Source organism: Periplaneta americana, chromosome 14 (assembly GCF_040183065.1).
Source record: "Periplaneta americana isolate PAMFEO1 chromosome 14, P.americana_PAMFEO1_priV1, whole genome shotgun sequence".
NCBI classification, from domain to species: domain Eukaryota; kingdom Metazoa; phylum Arthropoda; class Insecta; order Blattodea; family Blattidae; genus Periplaneta; species Periplaneta americana.
Window position 1 is genome coordinate 13,384,392 of NC_091130.1, and position 19,610 is coordinate 13,404,001.

General features: G+C 34.8%; 2 protein-coding genes across 3 annotated transcripts in view; both read left to right on the plus strand.

The window, feature by feature from the left end:
• The window catches only part of Ccn, a 970,566-nt gene extending 962,260 nt beyond the window's left edge, over nt 1-8,306 (plus strand). Inside the window, exon 7 of the mRNA XM_069845004.1 lies at nt 7,388-8,306. Coding sequence (XP_069701105.1) covers nt 7,388-7,918 — 531 coding nt within the window. The 3' untranslated portion in view covers nt 7,919-8,306. The remainder of the gene's footprint in view (nt 1-7,387) is intronic.
• Nucleotides 1-19,610, plus strand: part of LOC138713166 (medium-chain specific acyl-CoA dehydrogenase, mitochondrial-like) — a 632,224-nt gene that overhangs the window by 35,230 nt on the left and 577,384 nt on the right. The window contains exon 1 of one of the 2 annotated variants that reach the window (XM_069845009.1): nt 1-38. The exons of the other annotated variant lie outside the window; for it this stretch is intronic. The gene's annotated coding sequence lies outside the window, so the exon portion shown is untranslated. The remainder of the gene's footprint in view (nt 39-19,610) is intronic. 2 annotated transcript variants of the gene reach the window in all.

Below are 19,610 nucleotides of genomic sequence, written 5' to 3' on the forward strand. Positions count from 1 at the left end.
CCCCAGTCTATAAATGCGAACTTAAAACAAACGGTAAGGTTATGTAATGATTTATTTTTCATTTTAATATTTTAACAATATTATTTATATAACTTATTGCAGTAATAACATCGGCATCGGGAATCTTGTTGATTTTTTCACGGCTTCTTTAATGTTACTTGTATCAGGAATGCAATAAGTTTCGTGGAGTAGTAGACTTTACTTAATTTTTGCAAATATTTAAAAACAATAATTAACATTGCAATTTAGGTGAAATTGCAGTGGTAAGTTTCCAGTTTATAATTATTACTATGTTAAACGTCTCTAAAAATAATATGTTAAAAGCCTAAAGCAGTAAAATGAATGTCGCGCTTAAGCGGTAAGAAGAGGGAAATTGTTATGTGTGTTATGTTGGGAATACTGAATGTGGTATTTCACACTTACCGCGTATTGGTTCTGTGCGGAAAACAAGCAAATACGCACGATCTCGCACAAAAATATTTGTGTCGAAATGGAATTGTAATTTGTCACCACGTGCCCTCCTTCCCTTAACCTTTGGAACAGTCGTGGAAAGATGGCATGGGCCGGATGTCTCCTACGTGGGTACTTTCCCGATACAATCTGTGAGCTTGTCTACTGTTCCCATTGGCTCATCCGTATTCGAAAATCAGGTCTGCATATTCCGCTCTCGTCTACTCCTCCATTTCACTAGGACTGATCGACTGGGCACTGCAACTTGTACACATACACTGCTGTCTACAGATGTGCATATCAGGACCGACCATGTCCGTTACACATTACGCTATCTGCATTGCTTTAGTGTAGTTTCCTGTCCCCACCCCTCAGACAGCGCACTGAATGGAATACTGTAAGTAGACAACGTAAACAACGTCAGATGAATACAGTATGTGTAAGATGTACAGATAAACACACATAAATAAGGTGTACATAGGAATAAAATTCTTTCATTTCCACACAACCATTTTTGCTTGTAACTTTCGATTCAGTGATTTCCGGACCAGGGTTGCTTATCTCAAGTTGATACATGTGCCCTTCCCCATCATCCCTGAAAGTTAGTAACACTAGCCCGGAAATACCCTGTATAAGGAGTAGTTCCTTTATATTATATTATATTATATTATATTATATTATATTATATTATATTATATTATATTATATTATATTATATTATATTATATTATATAAATCCAATACTGTCACAGAAGGTTATGTTCTGTTACTATAATAATTAGCGTTAATTGTAAATAATATTCAAATAAATTCAATTTGTCATCTCGTTTTTCAATACTAAATCATTTTACAGGTTATATCAAAATTAGTTCATGCTATTCTGTAGATTATAACAAGGTCAATGACATTATTGTTCCTCGGAAAAAATCAATACTTTCGCGTCTGCGCACATCTCACAATTTACGAGCGATGCACAAGGTCACTTCCGCACTTCAGTTAGATACGAATATAATGAATACTTCTGAATAATTTCAAGTTAGAAATATGGTCGAACATAAAAAGTCGTATAAAACTTGCCTATAATGATAATTAAGACGCTCGTATGAAAATTATGAAACTCGCTTGCGCTCGTTTCATAAACAAACATACTCGCGTCTTAATTACTATCATTATAGGCTCGTTGTATAATGTACTAATATTATATTATATTACTAGCCGTACCCGTGCGCTCCGCTGCACCCGTTAGAAATAAATATAAAGTAATTACATAATTAAAATAGGACGTTTGATCCAGGGAACATTCGTGTTTGATAGAAGGATAAATCGTTTAATATGTTACTTAATTTAAATTGCATCCAAATAATTAAAATGCGATCATTTTGGTCCAGAGACACTCATTTGGTGCAATGACAATTCCTTTAACCTGTTTCTTAATTTTTATTACATGCAACCATAGTTTAATGAAGATTGACATCATTTAGATTTAATGTGTATATTTTCTTGTTATAGGTTTTTAACCCTTGTTTTCTACGTATTCAGTAAGTGGCGCTTAGCCCACTATGGTTGTGAACTCTTCAAATAACTTAAATTATATTATATAATATTACATATTATATTATATTATATTATATTATATTATATTATATTATATTATATTATATTATATTATATTATATTATATTATATTATATTATATTATATTATATTGTATTGTATTGTATTGTATTGTATTGTATTACATTACATTACATTACATCATATCATATCATATCATATCATATCATATCATATCATATCATATCATATCATATCATATCATATCATATCATATCATATCATATCATATCATATCATATATCATATCATATCATATCATATCATATCATATCATATCATATCATATCATATCATATCTTATCATATCATATCATATTATATTATATTATATCAGAAGTTACTGTAATAACATTATAGCGTTATGTCCATCTAGAGAAACTACACTTTCCAATGGTGAAATAATAATTAATTATACAAATCGATTAATTTAGCTTCCGATATTACTTCATACAAACTCAGAAACATTCTCTGTAGGCTATCTTTCATAGCTTTCGATTGTTGCTGTCCAAGGCCCCTTATAAACGAAGCCATTTGTTTTTTCATTCATTACACGGCCTTAGATGGCAGTTACTTTAATTTTGAAACTCATTTATCTCATGAAATATCAGTCCTATCAAAATTTTTCAAGGAATAAAACTTATCGAAAATTATTTTTAAAGAACCATTTGTTATGTAACATTTTTCACAAAAATCAATAATAAGCGAGATATTTCGATTTATTTAATTCAGGCCCCTTTATAGCCCCCCTTTTATATAATGTATTTTGAATGCCATATAGCCTAAAATCTAAGTTACAACGAACTTAATATATATTCCAATTTTCATCGAAATCCGTTCAGCCATTATCGCGTGAAAAGGTAACAAACATACAGACAGACAGACATACAAACAAAAATTAAAAAAAAAAGCGATTTTCGTTGTCAGGGTGGTTAATTATATATGTTAGGACCAATTATTTTTGGAAAATCTAAAATTACCAGAAAAATTTCGGCTACAGATTTATTATTAGTATAGATGCAATATAAAAGAACTACTCCTTGTATATTGTATGATAAGTCATAGACTGAAAATAAGAAAACCATTTAGGCCTAATTGAACTAAAATTAGCTTAAATATGCATTTTCATTAAATTCAAGCTACACAGCCTGGGACGTTTCTCTTGTGAGTCATACTGACAAAAAATGATATCCAGTTCGTCTTATGTTTAGACACGTAATTAAAAAATAAATGCATTATTTCATTACCTATTTGTATTTTCATGTATGAATTATCCTTCAGCATTAAGTCCAATATTCACGGAGACAAATTACTGAATGACGTAGACATGACGTGCTGCCTCCTGGAGGCGTTGCTTAGAAATAGTTTTGTGGACGTAATGAACTAAAGCTCGAAGCGATGTAATAGAGAGATGACACTGAATTAACGAGGACGGAGTGAAAGAATTAAATTTCCAACACTCGCAGCGGTTTTATTAGTGAATTGTTCTGCGATATAATTGCTCCCCATTTCACAAAACTGGGTGTCAATTCGTTGTCACTGACATTGTGCAAAAAACGCGATTGTCATGCAGATAAAAATTACGCATGCATTTTATTGCTGGTTAGTACAGGAAAAAAAGACAACGTGATTGCTGTATTTTATTTATTTATACTGCTAACTTAATATTAGAAATGCATTCATACTTGCTAACCAGTTAATCCAGTACCTATCATAATTTGCAGTATGGCATATGCCTACATTCGAGTGAAAATGGAACAAGTTGATGTCCGATGGTTCAATACTACAGCTCGAGTTCGTCAACCCGGGAATCCGGGTTCGATACCCAGAATTGACTGCAGTCATATTAATTGTGATGAACAGGTTCGGAAAATGAGGGTCTTGAAATGCAATTGAATGTGCAGGGTGATCCATTTGGGAAGACATAAAATAAAAAGGTGATAAAATTAGAACTGTTGCTATTTATTGTTAATTTATACATGCATTCTAGAAGAATGGGAGTTTTGTCCAAATTAGACCTCAACGTGCCCACCATTGCGAACATGACACAGTTCATATCTTGAGGCTAATTCCTCCCATGTGTGGTCTAACATCTAAGGCAGTGATGTCAAAGCAAGCGCATTTTTCTGACCTTGACGTCTTGCGCGGGCATCAAGCGCTAAGTATGGAAAGAGGAAGGGTTGTGTATATGAATAAGCAGCCTGTTGGATTAAGAAAACAATGGTGCACAAACTTCAAACGGAACGTGAAATTTTATATCGTTATTTTTATATGGATTATTTCTGTTTAATATTATCTATATTGTCTGTAAAACAAAAGTACTAATACCAATTTCTTAATATTGCACTTGTGTTTTAAATATTAATAACATAATAAAGAGTTAAGAAGGAATATTCACATAAATTCAGTAGTAGTACAACTATACTGTACTAAATGGATGAAACACATCATCCATAAAGAAAGTGATATCCCCCCCCAAAAAAAGAGATTGAGAATGACATGGTATTGATGGTACCTTTAGTCTCATAAAAATAATCAATAAACTAATCAAAACAATATTACAGTACAAACCAAAGTTACCTAGGTGCTGTATATGTTTTAACTGTAACTAATATTACGTAACAAAACTCTTAACGCATTATGCTTTTAGGATGATATTTGTGAGCAACTTCCTATCATCAGAATATTAAATTATTTTCTCGAAATGTGCTGAAGCTTTAGAGCTGACATTTTTACAACACATGGGCACGTATCTTTTACTTATGATGTAACAGTAGTTGCTTTGTTCATTCATTTCTTACAAACAATTTCCATGAGAATATTTTCAAAATTTTCAATACACTTTCTTCAGTAATACGTATTAACGGTATATTAAATTTACGAAAACATTCTGTAAGGCTACTAAATAAATGGGCCTATATCTGAAAATTTCACTTTTCTATAAAAAAAAAGTAGAGAAAATATTTCTTTTGAATAAAAAAATCAAACTTGTGAAAAATGAGAATTAAAATTAAAACCTAAATTCTTATAATGCACTTATACTTCTCAGACAAATCTAAAAATTAACATGGATCCAGTTTTAATGAGTTCTCTTCCCTTTATCTATTGAATCAGTGCTGGCCATCCCTGAATATAGCTCGACCAAGGGGCATATACCACCTCTTTCGTCTGTCTCTTTCCTTTCCGCTGTAAAGCGCTCAGGCTCTCCTGAGTTCTAAAGCGCGCGCTTGCTCCTGTGAGCATCAATTGACATGACTGATCTAAGGGATAACTTTCTCAAAAGCTGAGAAAATCTTTGCTCTGACAAACAAACATTCTGATGGAGGCAGATAAAAAAAGTTACACTTTTTTCTTCCACCATGTTAATAATGTCAAAACAAGTTCTTATACAAATTTTGGCCATTCGATCGCAATTACGAAGCCGTCCAGATAGTGATTTTCCTTGGGGCCGCTTACAGAAAAAACACAATTGCATGGAAAGATTTATTGGAACAGATACAGCATTTTTACGCTATTTTCAAGATATTCCCGGCTGGAATTGAGACATTTGTCATACCGTGGGATCAACAGAGAGGTGCAAAACACGACACAAGGATACAAATATTGATCCCATGGTATGACAAATGTCTCAGTTCCAGTGGGGAATATGTTCAAAACTACCACAACAATTGCTGTATCTGTTTCAATCAATCTTTCCATGAAATTATGTTTTTTTTTTTTTTTTTTTTGTGGACGACCCAAGGTATAATCACTTTTTGGACGGGCTCGTAATTGCAGTCGAGTGGCCAAAATTTGTATAAGCATTTGTTTTTACATTATTAACATAGTGGAAGAAAAAAATAACTTTATCTGCCCCCATAAGAATGTTTGCTTGCGAGATTATGAATATTCCTGGGTCGCCGTGCTTACACATAGTTCTTCACGAAACCCCAGAGAAAGAAATCTGGCGGTATCAGATCTGGGGAATTTGGAGGTCACATAATTGGCCCTCCTTGACCACACCAGTTGTTACCAAATGTGTCATCCAGATAATCACGGACGTCAGGTGCCCAATGAGGTATTGCACCATTCTGTTGGAATACGATACCCATATTGTTTGTTTTCCATAGACTGTAGTTTCATAACTTTTTAAATTACACTGTATGTATGTGTTCTTGTATAGCCCCTAAATATGAGTTATACTCGTTGGGGTATACTCAGTAAATTAAAAAAACTAAGTGGTGATTACAGTAACGGCCATACATGGGCACAATTTTCGGTTACGTGAGGCACTCGATTTTAAATAGTTTGTTTACTAGGAGAGGAGACTGCAGAGTAGGATGGGAAATATAAACTGCTGTGACCTGCGTCACCTTATCGTAATCGCTAAGGCGGTCAGTGGCGAATTATTAGGAAAGCGCTTGGTTGACGTGAGAGACTGGAAAACTTTTATTCAACTTGGCAAATTAATTCGGCAGCTTTAATCATAAACCTCTTTACTGTTTCTCCATCATTGAATTGATTTAAATCACAGGCGAGAAATTGCATAACTAGCCAATAATGTTCCATCACGTTGTCTACGTTTATTTTCTTGAATATTCTGGCGTTTATCAAGATTACTTAAAAGATTTGCACGTTCTCGACCTAAAATAATTTCAGAAAATCATATTTCGTTTTCTACGCACATTTAATATTTTTTTTTATAAATTTATCTTGGAAATAATACGTACAAACAACATCTAATTCCTCGTACCTTTTAATGCAGCGTATTTAAGGTATAATTTCGTATTTAGTATACTATGCAAATGTTAAGATCATAAATTTTCTTCGGAATAGTACGAAAAATAACATTTAATTTGTCTCACCTTCTAATTCAGCATGCTCTTTATGACATAAGGAGTAATGTCGTTGTATATTAAATGTATTAATGCCTAATAGGATTTTCGAGCATAACATACATCGTATGTTCTCCCCTTCTAAACAGCAAAAAAACTCTTCCTCCCATTTCACATAAAGTATTCATTTTCTAACGCGTACACACTGCTTTGATAATGCCATTATGCCACCACTGATATTGCTTGTGAAACTGATATAGTATCTGCCCACGCCTAGGAGCTACGTGAGGGAGGAACGGGGACTGTGAAGGTGATGTCACTCAGAGCGATAAGCTCTGTGAAGGTCAGTGAGGCACAAATTCTCAAGTGAGGCACGATGCCCATCCATGCACTAATCGATGTTGATGCACATGAGCATCAGTATTATTTTTAACTTTTAGGTCATCAAAGTCCACCCCCTAGATCTGGTATTTTGTTTGGTTGCTCACGTTTCCTCTGCTTCTTTACAGAAAGGCCACGAATGCAAGGCTACACAGAGGGTCTCCGGACCCGTGAGACTGAGGTTCGGTCCCTGCCGGAGCCGTAAGAGGTACCGCCCCAAGTTCTGCGGCAGCTGCCCCCGGGCATGCTGCAAGCCTCAGCTCAGCACCACCGTCAAGGTTGAGTTCCGCTGTGAAGGCGGCTCCGGCCTCGAGGACGAGAGGGACTTGCTCCTCGATCTGGTGGAGCCGGGAGTCGACCTGTGGTCCCCGGACTCGAACCCGGAGCAGCAGGAGAACGAGGAAAACCACCGCTACTTTTACTACGACCGCGAACCGGCGAGGTGGCCGCCATGGAGGCGGGGGGAAGGCGTGGATTTCCGGCGGCTTGATTACGAAGACGTGCGGCGGACGGTGTTCTTCAGCGTGCAGTGGATCCTCAAGTGCCACTGCGGCGAGGACGCGCTGCCGGCGGAGCAGGACTTGCTGGCCACGGCGCGCCCCACCAACGGCGACGGCGAGCTCATCCTCCACAGAGTGCACAGGACTGCAGCCCCCTAAGGGCGCCTTGTGATACGGAGCGCTTGCTGACGCGGTGTGGGTGCTAGGGAGACAAGTACAAACTCGCCGCCACGATATTTTAAAGAGGGATCCAACGTTTCGGGGAGGAGGGGAGAACCCAGCGAATAGGGATTATAAAGAATGGACACTGAGCGAATTTTCCTATGTTTTGTTTCTCTGTGCGCCGGCGTTTAGTTCCACTTTCAAGCGCTAGAGGTTAGTGTAATCGAGCATACGCTAAGATAATAATTGAGAATAGAGTTGAGACACAGGATCCAAACATCGCCTACCTTATTGCATAATCCAGTAACGCTTTGCTTCAAATAAATTCAAGTTAACAGCTTTTCCTTATTTCTCAGTGACGAACTAGTTGTAATAATAATTTTTAATATTTCAGATATAATAAATCTATACTAATAATAAATCTGTAGTCGAAATTTTTCTGGTAATTTTCGATTTTCCAAAAAAAATTGGTCCTAACATATGTAATTAACCACCCTGAAACCGAAAATCGCTTTTTTTTTATTTTTGTCTGTCTGTCTGTCTGTCTGGATGTTTGTTACCTTTTCACGCGATAATGGCTGAACCGATTTATATGAAAATTGGAATATAAATTAAGTTCGTCGTAACTTAGAATTTAGGCTATACGATATTGAAAATATTTTATTTAAAAGGGGGGTTATAAGATGACTTGAATTAAATAAATCGAAATATCTCCCTTATTATTAATTTTCATGAAAGATATTACGTAACAAATTTTCTTTAAAAATAATTTCCGATAAGTTTTATTTTATGCAGAATTTTGATAGGACTGATATTTAATGAGATAAAGAGTTTCAAAATTACAATAACAACGCCATCTAAGGCGGTGTAGTGAAATAAAAAACAAATGACTTAGTCTATAAGGGGCCTTGGACAACAACAATCGAAAGCTATGAAACATAGTCTGTACATTCGTTTCCTGTATTTCCTAAAATAATTTTTATGACCAAATGAGTCTCTGGATCAAAATGATCGCATTTTAATTTTTTTAATATAATTTAAATTACGTAACATAATAAACGATTTATCATTCTATCAAACACGAATGTTCCCTGGATCAAACGTCCTATTTTAATTATGTAATTACTTTATATTTATTTCTAACGGGTACAGCGAAGAGCACGGGTACGGCTAGTTATATTATAAAATAATATAATACCTTATAAAATTATGTATCAAATTCGTTTTTATATTTGTATATAATATAACATAATATAGGTATATGGTTTTACTTCTCATAAGAGTTTTGTTTTTCCATTTTCAGTGCTATCAAATCTTTACATATTTTAATTGTTGTTGGGGTCAACGTCTCAACTCTCATTATAAGGGAACTCTAGAGTCTAGACATTACAGTTAATGACGGATTTATTATTTTATGGATCCAATTTATTTTGAGTACATAATGTACCTAGATGTATTAATTATATGTGTTATATTTCCGCTGTGTCGACTGCTAGCTGGTGTGATGTCAGCGCCAACTCTAGGGAGAAAGCAGAATCTCACACTTTAGCTGGCTTGAAGGTCATTGAAATCAGTCCGGCTACATCAAAGGTACCGACGCGAAGTGTCCATTCTTTATAATCCCTATTCACTGGTGAACTTAGAACAGTGATTCCCAAACTTTGTAGTTCCTAATTGTGCCCCGAGCGAGGATTCACGTAGAACTCGAAATATCACTTGGAATAATAAAAATACGTCAGACACAATTATTATTAAACTGCCGACGATTTTTAATACTCATATTGAGATTTACCCTGAACCCAAATTTCGGGATTTTTGTTTATCCAGAGTGATTCACTTGCTCCTTATTATTAAGTTTTATGCGGTCCTTCATTTATAGCGTGCCCACGAAATTACAGTATCTGTTTTCAGGAGATATGAACGCAAGGTTAGGTGTGAAATTTCTGTACCTCCAGGATTGTTAATTCCTTAATTCCTAATAGACAACTCCGCACTTTACTTAACCCCGTAGTTACAATGAAAGTTAGCACTAGTTGGTATTAAACACTTCCTCCGTTTTAAAATGCTAATAAATTAAGCATCTATGATAGGTTAGCTACAGCATACAGCAGTAAAATTTTTGGAAATATTCAACATTTTTTTCCTCCATTACTGCGCCTTGTACAATAATGAAAATTGATATGTGTAAAACTGTCTTTCTGCTATATGAAATGAAATATTTTTACGATTTAAAAAAATTATTTATATATATTTTTTTTTTCAAAACTCAAAACGGTGGTAGTTCACTGTGCAGTGATGAAGCATGTCCCCCATAACTCATAAACTTATTAACTTTTTCATGTTCTCTCTTTTTTATTTTGTCCACACTTGTGGAGTAACAGTGAGAGCGTCTGGCCGCGAAACCAGGTGGCCCGGTTTCGAATCCCGGTCGGGGCAAGTTACCTGGTTGAGGTTTTTTCCAGGGTTTTCCCTCAACCCAATACGAGCAAATGCTGGGTAATTTTCGGTGCTGGACCCCGGACTCATTTCACTGGCATTATCACCTTCATATCATTCAGACGCTAAATAACCTAGATGTTGATAAAGCGTCGTAAAATAACCTTCACCATGGTCTTTTATTTTATTGATAAAACTCATGTTTACAATATCATACTTTTTCAACTACATTCCTTAATAAATAATATTTTTTTTTTATTTTGTGTTAGAAGAAAATACTGATATTTGATCATTTTTTTAACGAATTTATTTTTTATCAGACAATCTATCAAAGATAGAGAAGTGGCTTTATATCATATTGTACATACAATAAATTTCATCACAGAATGTCCGATAGTTTTTTAGTTATGAGGGAAACGCTTCATCACTGCACAGTGAACTGCCACCTTTTTTAATTTTGAAAAAAATCTATATAAACAATTTGTTTTAATCGTAAAAATATTTTTTTCATATAGCAGAAAGACAGTGTTTTACACATACTAACTTTCATTATTGTACAAGACACAGTAATGGAGGGAAAAAATCTTGAATATTTTCAAAATTTTACTGCTGTAAGCTGTACCTAACCACTTGGGGACACTATACTGAAATTCCCAAATTCCAATTTTTAAATGCTCACAATAGTGAAATCAATAACTACTGTACTTAAGCAGATAGATTCACCAAATTTTGATCACTGGTATATGTGGTTAATAATTAGAAATATACAAAATTTCATCCATCTATGACAAATTAAAATATTAAAATATTGAATCACTTTATATAAAAAGTTACTTGGGTCACAATTTACATTATTCGTAACTGATATTCACCTATATGGATCCTTATATACCTGGAATCAAAATTTACTATATAGGGTTTTGCTGTAAAATTAATCGGTAAATTATTAGAATTTTTTATTATGAAAAAATAAAAAATAAAACTATTAATAATCAACAAAAATTAATAGTAATTTCGCGATTCACTGTGCAGATAACCCCAATAGTATTGTTTGTTTCAATGTGTATCTATATAACCATATAAGTGAATAACAGTTTAAAATAATTAAATTCTGACCCAAGGGACTTTTTATATAAAGCGATACAATATTTTATTTAAGATATTAATAAAATGCAAACCATTTATCATAGAGGGATGAAATTTTGTATACGTGTTGTTATAAACCAGATACACTAGTGACAGAAATTTTGTGAATTTAGCTTTAAAAACATGGAAGTTAGTAATTTCAGTATAATGTCTCCTTAAGACAGGTTAGGTTATAGCAATAAATTAATAACGTATTATTGTTTATTTATTTGAGGAGCAAACTTTCAAAACCTGACATGTCCATTTTCAGAAAATGCTACAAAAATGTGTCTCTGTAACAAACGAAAAATCTTCTGTGGTGAAATGTTATGTGAATCTGTAGTAAAAAAAAATCATTCGTTCAGTGTTCTGCCCAAGGGCAGATCTTTCATTGCAAATCCAGCATTCTCCAATTTTCCTATTTTCTGCCTTCCTCTTTGTCTCCTCATATGATCCATATATCTTAATACGGAAAGCTACCGCATTTATCTTTCCCAAGAAAAACTTCAAACAAACAAATAATAATATTTAATATTTCGTCTCACAAAATATTTTGTTCATTGCATAGATATAAAGTTTTTGGTATCTGAAATGTATTTTCTGTAAATGAACATGACATGTCAATATTATAGATATATTCATATGTCCTACAGAATTTATCTGTAATCCGGTGCTGTGGATTGAATTCGGCGTAGCTCAGTGGTCAGAGCACTTAGTACGTAGAACCAAGGACCCGGGTTCGATCTCCGGCGCCGGATCGAATTTTTCTCATAAAATATTAAATGACATGTCAAGTTTTGAAAGTTTGTCACCATTTCTTAGTATTTAAGGTGTTAGTGTTGAAAACACATTCATTTTATAAGACATGACCGAAGTCCCAGCGTCTTTTACAGTGCATTTACGACACCTCTTGAGTAGAATCGATGAGAAGGGAATATGTGGAACATTAAAACATGAACATTAAGTAACATACATAGTGCAAGTCCCACACCGCGAAACATTATTAGACACACGCCTTACTCGCCTGATCTGTGGTAGTCTGACAAACGCATTACTCCCTTTTGCATGTAAGATATTTTTTACGAGTGTTGTGTTCACGGAGCTGACTGTGATTGCGGGATTGCATAACTTCGTGTAAATAAGGGACAGGTGATTCATCTGGTATACTAGACGGACACATCATGAGACGCACGTGATGTGAGGTTAGCACGACGCCGGATTATATCTAAGACAACACAAAATATCACATTCATAACGGACAAATATCCAAGAATCCACGACTTTGACGAAGATAGGGCAGAGAATATGAGGGTGACGATAATATGTATTTTCGTTCATAAGTATCATATTGAGCAACAATTATGATAATATCTCTATCATAATAAATATTTATATTCAAAATTTGGGCTTTTTGCTTCGTTCAGTCCTTGATTGTGCGTATATAATGCTTTGTGTAACGTTTTGGCACATCTGCGTGCCTTTTCGTCACAAATACGGATAATACATTTGGCAACACTGCAATTAGGAGTGTAGGTCTATGTTAGGAAATAATGAGAACAAAAGAGTACTTACAGCTAGTTGTGATAAAAATATATCTTATCAGCAAGGCTTCTTTAACATTCTTTTGAAGATCTTGTAGTGGGTAAGTGGAGCGGTTAATAATTTATCTCCTTGCTGAGCAGACTGTATTGGCTCAAAAATATTGACTCTTTGTTGCGTAGCAGTTTTCTTGGAGCAGTTAAACCACCTCGTTGAGCTTCCGATATTTTATGTAGAGTCTGAACTTGTTACTGTTTAAACATCTGTGTAAGAATTAATATTGAAGGATAAGGACTTCAGAATTGAAACTGCAGTTTCCTGATGTAACTCTCAGTTATACATTTGTTGTCCGAATGACATCGAACCTCGGACCCATACAGAAGGTGGAAAATTTGAAATTGTCCCATAGCTTTCGAGAATTTAGTCAGAAAATTTGACACATTCTTCTTCAAATGGTGCTCGAGAAAAAAAGGCTACAAAAGCGTTTGACACTTCGTTTGGTTACAAGCACTATAATGCTCTGTTATTATCACAACGTATTGCTTACTTCAGGGACATGTTCATATTCTAAAATAATAAAGAATTTCAGATAAGTGTATGCCAGATCTCACCCCTTTCGATTTACGTCAGTGACATTTCTTCACATGTCCTAAACTCGAACTGAAATACAGGGAGATTCACGAAATTTCCCCCCCGGTTTATGTAGGTGATTCCTGAGGTTATTTGGAACAAAAAATGTCAAATTAATGGGATACGGTAATTTAAAAATGGTAGAAAAAACTTTTATTTCAGGATTTTACTAAGAGAAATGCAAAAAAAAATAATAATAATAAAAATACAAGCAATTGATTGTTTATGTATCAATCTCTTTCATTTATAATGGGTTTAAATCACAGTTTTGAAAACGCCTCTCTGAATCTCAAGACAACGATCCGTACTGGTGTGAACCGCACGTGTAGCATTTCGTAGCTTCACACGTTTGTTTCTCATTGTCGGTGCAGCATCCAGAAAACGTTGAAGCAACTCTTCGGGTGTTTGTATCTTTTCCTGATACACGATGTCTTTCATCCACCCCCAGATGCAGTAATCTAAGGGTGTTGACAAAAAAACAAGCCTAGCACTCCATTCACTAGACGCGTTTCGAAAATATGTCGTAACTCCGTAATTATGAATGTGATCTCATTAATTTATTTACATTTTTTGTTCCAAATAACCTTGATAATCACCTCCATAAACTGGGGAAGAATTTCGTTAATCACCCTGCAGATGTAAATAACTTGAAACTGCTGTTTGGCTCTTGAGGACTTAAAGGTTACTAAAGTAGTTGCCACGAGTAACTTAAGCAAGTGTTTGCTTTCCTTTGTATTAGAGAGTTAATTCTCTTGTTGGGGGGGATTATGGACCATTCTAATAGCAAATACCAAGACGAATTTGGTTACTTTAAGAGCTGAAAAAGTAGATGAATTTTAAGCAATTCAATAGTCCACACGTCCCAGTATTCGAAAACTTTTAGCCATATTATGTTACTGCGTTGATTTGTAAACCATAATTTACAAGTTACAGCCATTTTTGTGTTTCACAGTTGGTCCGCTACCAATAGTTTGGAAATCACTGCCTTAGAATCTCTAACCTCTTCCCTTGAAACATGCAGAATACGGAAGAAAATTTTGAGGATCATTTCATAAGCGATGCACAAATTGGCAGAACTGTGAAGTGCATGTCGCAACACCAATTAAAATTACGTTGGGTGCAGTTGAAGGATTGAGGAAGAAGCACGTATATTCGTTTCGTTCATAGCATATTCTGTATTTAGGTAACGAGAGCTAGAAATGGAGCCAACATGTGTCTCGGGTACTGTGACGATTGAAGATCAAAGATCGAATTTTTATGTGGCAAAACCTCACTTTTCGTCAGTTAAAATCGTCTCATAACCGTATGGATATAGAGATTTCTTTCGGAATAATAAATTATACGAAAGCTTAGAGAAGGGTAGCTACTATCAGGATGGCTCAGAATTACTTAATTATCAGAATTAAAAGTAACGTACCAAGTTGAACTTTTAGTAATATTTTTGGATTGCTATTAACACGGAAGTTCTTCAATCAGAAAACGAATTGACGGAGAAAAAAATTATTTTCCGACAGAAACATTTGTTATTTTCGATCATTCTTAGAATGTCCTAAAATCCCATTACAACATATAACATTTCCTTAAAATCCGTGTTCTAATATCAAGCGATAAACATTCTTATACATCATTTACATTTCAAAAGGGAACTTCATAGTAGAGGATACAGATTAAATTCAGGGTGTAAAGAATGCCAGAGACCTAATATAATTCCAACATAAGGACTAATAGAAGAGTAAAAATCCAGCTGGACTTAACAGGGCTTTCTTAATAAATTGTACCCTTCGACAATGAATGAACGCAACAATCGCGGGTTCGAATACATTCTAGAACGTAGATATTTGTCCATTGTTAATGTGATTTCTTGTTATTGTCTTAACTGACGGTAGGGCATTGTGTTTATCAGAAGTCCGGCTAACGTGCAAAGTTAAAATTTCCCAAATATATTAAAAAAACAAACTGTGGCAAATTTAAAAGCCAATTGGAAAAAAAAATTATTACTTAAAATCGGAACAATATCGCCAAATATTATAATACCGAGGGGAGGGAATTTTTGGCACACTCTGTACAGGGTATTTAATTTCAAATCAGTAGGAGATTTTTGGCACACTCTGTATAAGGTATTTATCGAATACATTCTCGGACGTAGATATTTGTCCATTGTTAATGTGATTTTTTGTTATTGTCTTAACTGACGGTAGGGCATTGTGTTAATCAGAAGTCCGTCTAGCGTGCAAAGTTAAAATTTCCCAAAAATATTAAAAAAACAAACTGTGGCAAAATTAAAAGCCAATTGGAAAAATATTTATTACCTATAATCAATATCGTCGAATATTATAATAGCGAAGGGAGGGAATTTTTGGCACACTCTGTATAGGGTATTTAATTTCAAATCAGTAGGGGATTTTTGGCACACTCTGTATAAGGTATTTATCGAATACATTCTCGGACGTAGATATTTGTCCATTGTTAATGTGATTTTTTGTTATTGTCTTAACTGACGGTAGGGCATTGTGTATATCAGAAGTTCGTCTAGCGTGCAAAGTTAAAATTTCCCAAAAATATTAAAAAACAAACTGTGGCAAACTTAAAAGCCAATTGGAAAAATATTTATTACCTACAACCAGAACAATATCGCCAAATATTATAATAGCGAGGGGAGGGGATTTTTGGCACACTCTTGTAAGGTATTTAATTTCAAACCGGTAGGGGATTTTTGGCACACTCTGGATAAGGTATTTAATTTCAAATCAGTATGTGTGTATGACTATATAACGTAATTTCATTACATTCAAATAATATCGATACAAGATCAAAAATCATACATAGATTTTCTGATTAAGTAATATATTCCTACTCGATAACAGCAACAATTGCCTTAGTAAATCTAAAAAATAATTAATCACGTGAAAGTTATAGAGTTCTCGAAAAGAATTAAATGTTTTTTGAAAATATAGATAAAGTGATACGAGGTTTTAGGCTCGATGGTGGTTAGATCTTGAATCGTGTTATGAAGTGAAAATTTTCCAACGTTTCGATAATGGTACCCAAGGACATAAGTCATAATGCTTCAGTTGTCAGAGCTTTCAAAGCTGAAAAGAGGTAAATATTTCTGACGAGCTGGGAATTTTCTATTTCACTAGCCGATTAAAGCAGCCGTGAGATATATATTATAGGATAGGTGCAATGGATTTCATACGTAGGGACTTCAAATTCAACATCTAAAATTCATAAACTTTTTTAATCAAATCATCTTTACTGACAAAGGGGTAAAGTTATACATTTTAGCGGCCGACAAGCGAGTTTTTTTGATGGTGGTGTTGACACTTTATAAAAAGACATGATAGTATAGAATAATGTAACTTTCTAGAGAGTTTGTGACTTCATTCCTGTTGCTTTACAACTTTATGGTAATTTGGTTATGTTGCCTGGGATACACAGGGATCATAGAAATTCATCGTTCAGTGCTGGCAAGCTTCCCCGAGTTATCCTGTGATGTTGGACTTCGAATCATGGCTGGTCTCATAGTTTGTGATTTCAAATAACTTATAAAGTTAAGTCGAGAATAAAATTTTGACAGATATACTTCATAAATCGATTATTTTACCAGAAATTGAACATGTTTATGAGAAATAGATTTAGTGCTTCGTACATAAGCGCAAAGAAACAATGAAAAATTGTATTCATTGAATATACAGACAACTTCTTTCTTTAAATTGCTTTTACACTGTACATATTAAATAAGACTCTCCTTTGATCTACGCTTGAAAATTATGAACTCATCTCACAAAAATATAGAGAGACAAAATAGGGTTATCTTTCTTTACTTTATCATTTAAAAACGTTCTCAAATATAATTATATTAATACTGTATTATTAAATATTACTCTAGTGCAAGTTTTAACATCTTTGTATTAAAACCCGCTTTTATGATTTCTAATGTATGTACTTTTATTTTTGTTGTCTAACAAGAAACAGCACACAGGAATAACCTGGTGACAGCATTGATTATATTTTTAACATATAATACAATTTATATAATTATTATACTGCAGTGGCGAAATTAATTCCACATCATTTAATAATTATTGTCTTCTTTACAAGAATTCCTTCAAATAAAATGTTGAATACCGTATGGTGCCATCTTGTGAGCATTGGACGTACTTCTTATCTGCCATCTGTTGTCACTTTGCGGAAGTAATTGTGCATTGTTATTTAGAAACTTAACTACGGATAAAGTATTTATTACAAAACAAGTTTTCAACATGAAAACTATCAAAAACATTAAATATATATTATTTTATATATGTACCGAAGTACATATGATATTTCCATGCAGATATTCTGCGTCATCATACGGTGAAAGAGTAGTGTAACGGAGAAAAATTCTCTCCGGCGCCGGGATTTGAACCCGGGTTTTCAGCTCTACGTGCTGATGCTTTATCCACTAAGCCACACCGGATACCCACCCCGGCGTCGGACAGAATCGTCTCAGTTTAAGTTCCAACTCTTGGGTTCCCTCTAGTGGCCGCCCTCTGCACTACGTCATAGATGTCTATGAACGTAGGACTGAAGTCCACACATGTGCTGAGGTGCACTCGTTATGAGTGACTAGTTGGCCGGGATCCGAGCTGAAAACCCGGGTTGAAATCCCGGCGCCGGAGAGAATTTTTCTCCGTTCCATTACTCTTTCATCGTATGATGACGCAGAATATCTGCATGGAAATATCATATGTACTTCGGTACATTAAAATAATATATATGATATGCGTAAATCACTTCGTGATTTAAGACGGCGCTTATTCCGTCGGATCCCGGCCAACTAGTCGCTCATAACGAGTGCACCTCAGCACATGTGTGTGGACTTCGGTCCTAAGGTCATAGACAAATATGACGTAGTGCAGAGGGCGGCCACTAGAGGGAACCCAAGAGTTGGAACTTAGACTGAGACGATTCTGTCCGACGCCGGGGTGGGTATCCGGTGTGGCTTAGTGGATATAGCTGAAAACCCGGGTTCAAATCCCGGCGCCGGAGAGAATTTTTCTCCGTTCCATTACTCTTTCATCGTAAAAACATTAAAGATAATAAATTACATAAGAATGCATCACTCTTCTGTACGCCGCCATATTTATGATAGTTGTGTTTATTATTGTAACTCTGAAGTCACCTGAGTCCCTCCGTGATCTGTGGTCAGCGTGCTGGCTTACAAATCTGGAGGTCCCGGGTTCGATTTCCGTGTTCGGCTCGCTGTGAATTTTTCTTGAAGAAGAAAAATTGCCTGGGTGTTTAGAGTCTGGAAATTTGTGAGATTGTGTGTGTGTGCCGGGTTAATATTAATTAGCCAATCTTCAAAAAATATAAAATACAATATATCAGGACTGTCGCTGTACAGCATACATGGGCACAATTTTCGGTTACATGAGGCACTCGATTTGAAATAGTTTGTTTACTAGGAGAGGAGACTGCAGAGTAGGATGGGAAATATAAACTGCTGTGACCTGCGTCACCTTATCGTAATCGCTAAGGCGGTCAGTGGCGAATTATTAGGAAAGCGCTTGGTTAACATGAGAGACTCGAAAACTTTTATTCAACTTGGCAAATTAATTCGGCAGCTTTAATGATAAACCTCTTTACTGTTTCTCCATCATTGAATTGATTTAAATCACAGGCGAGAAATTGCATAACTAGCCAATAATATTCCATCACGGTGTCTACGTTTACTTTCTTGAATATTCTGGCGTTTCTCAAGATTAGTTAATAGATTTGCACGTTCTCGACCTAAAATAATTTCAGAAAATCATATTTCGTTTTCTACGCACATTTGATATTTTTTATAAATTTCTTTTGGAAATAATCCGTACAAACGACATTTAATTCCTCGTACCTTTTAATGCAGCGTGTTTAAGGTATAATGTCGTATTTAGTATAATATGCAATGTTAAGATCATACATTTTCTTCGGA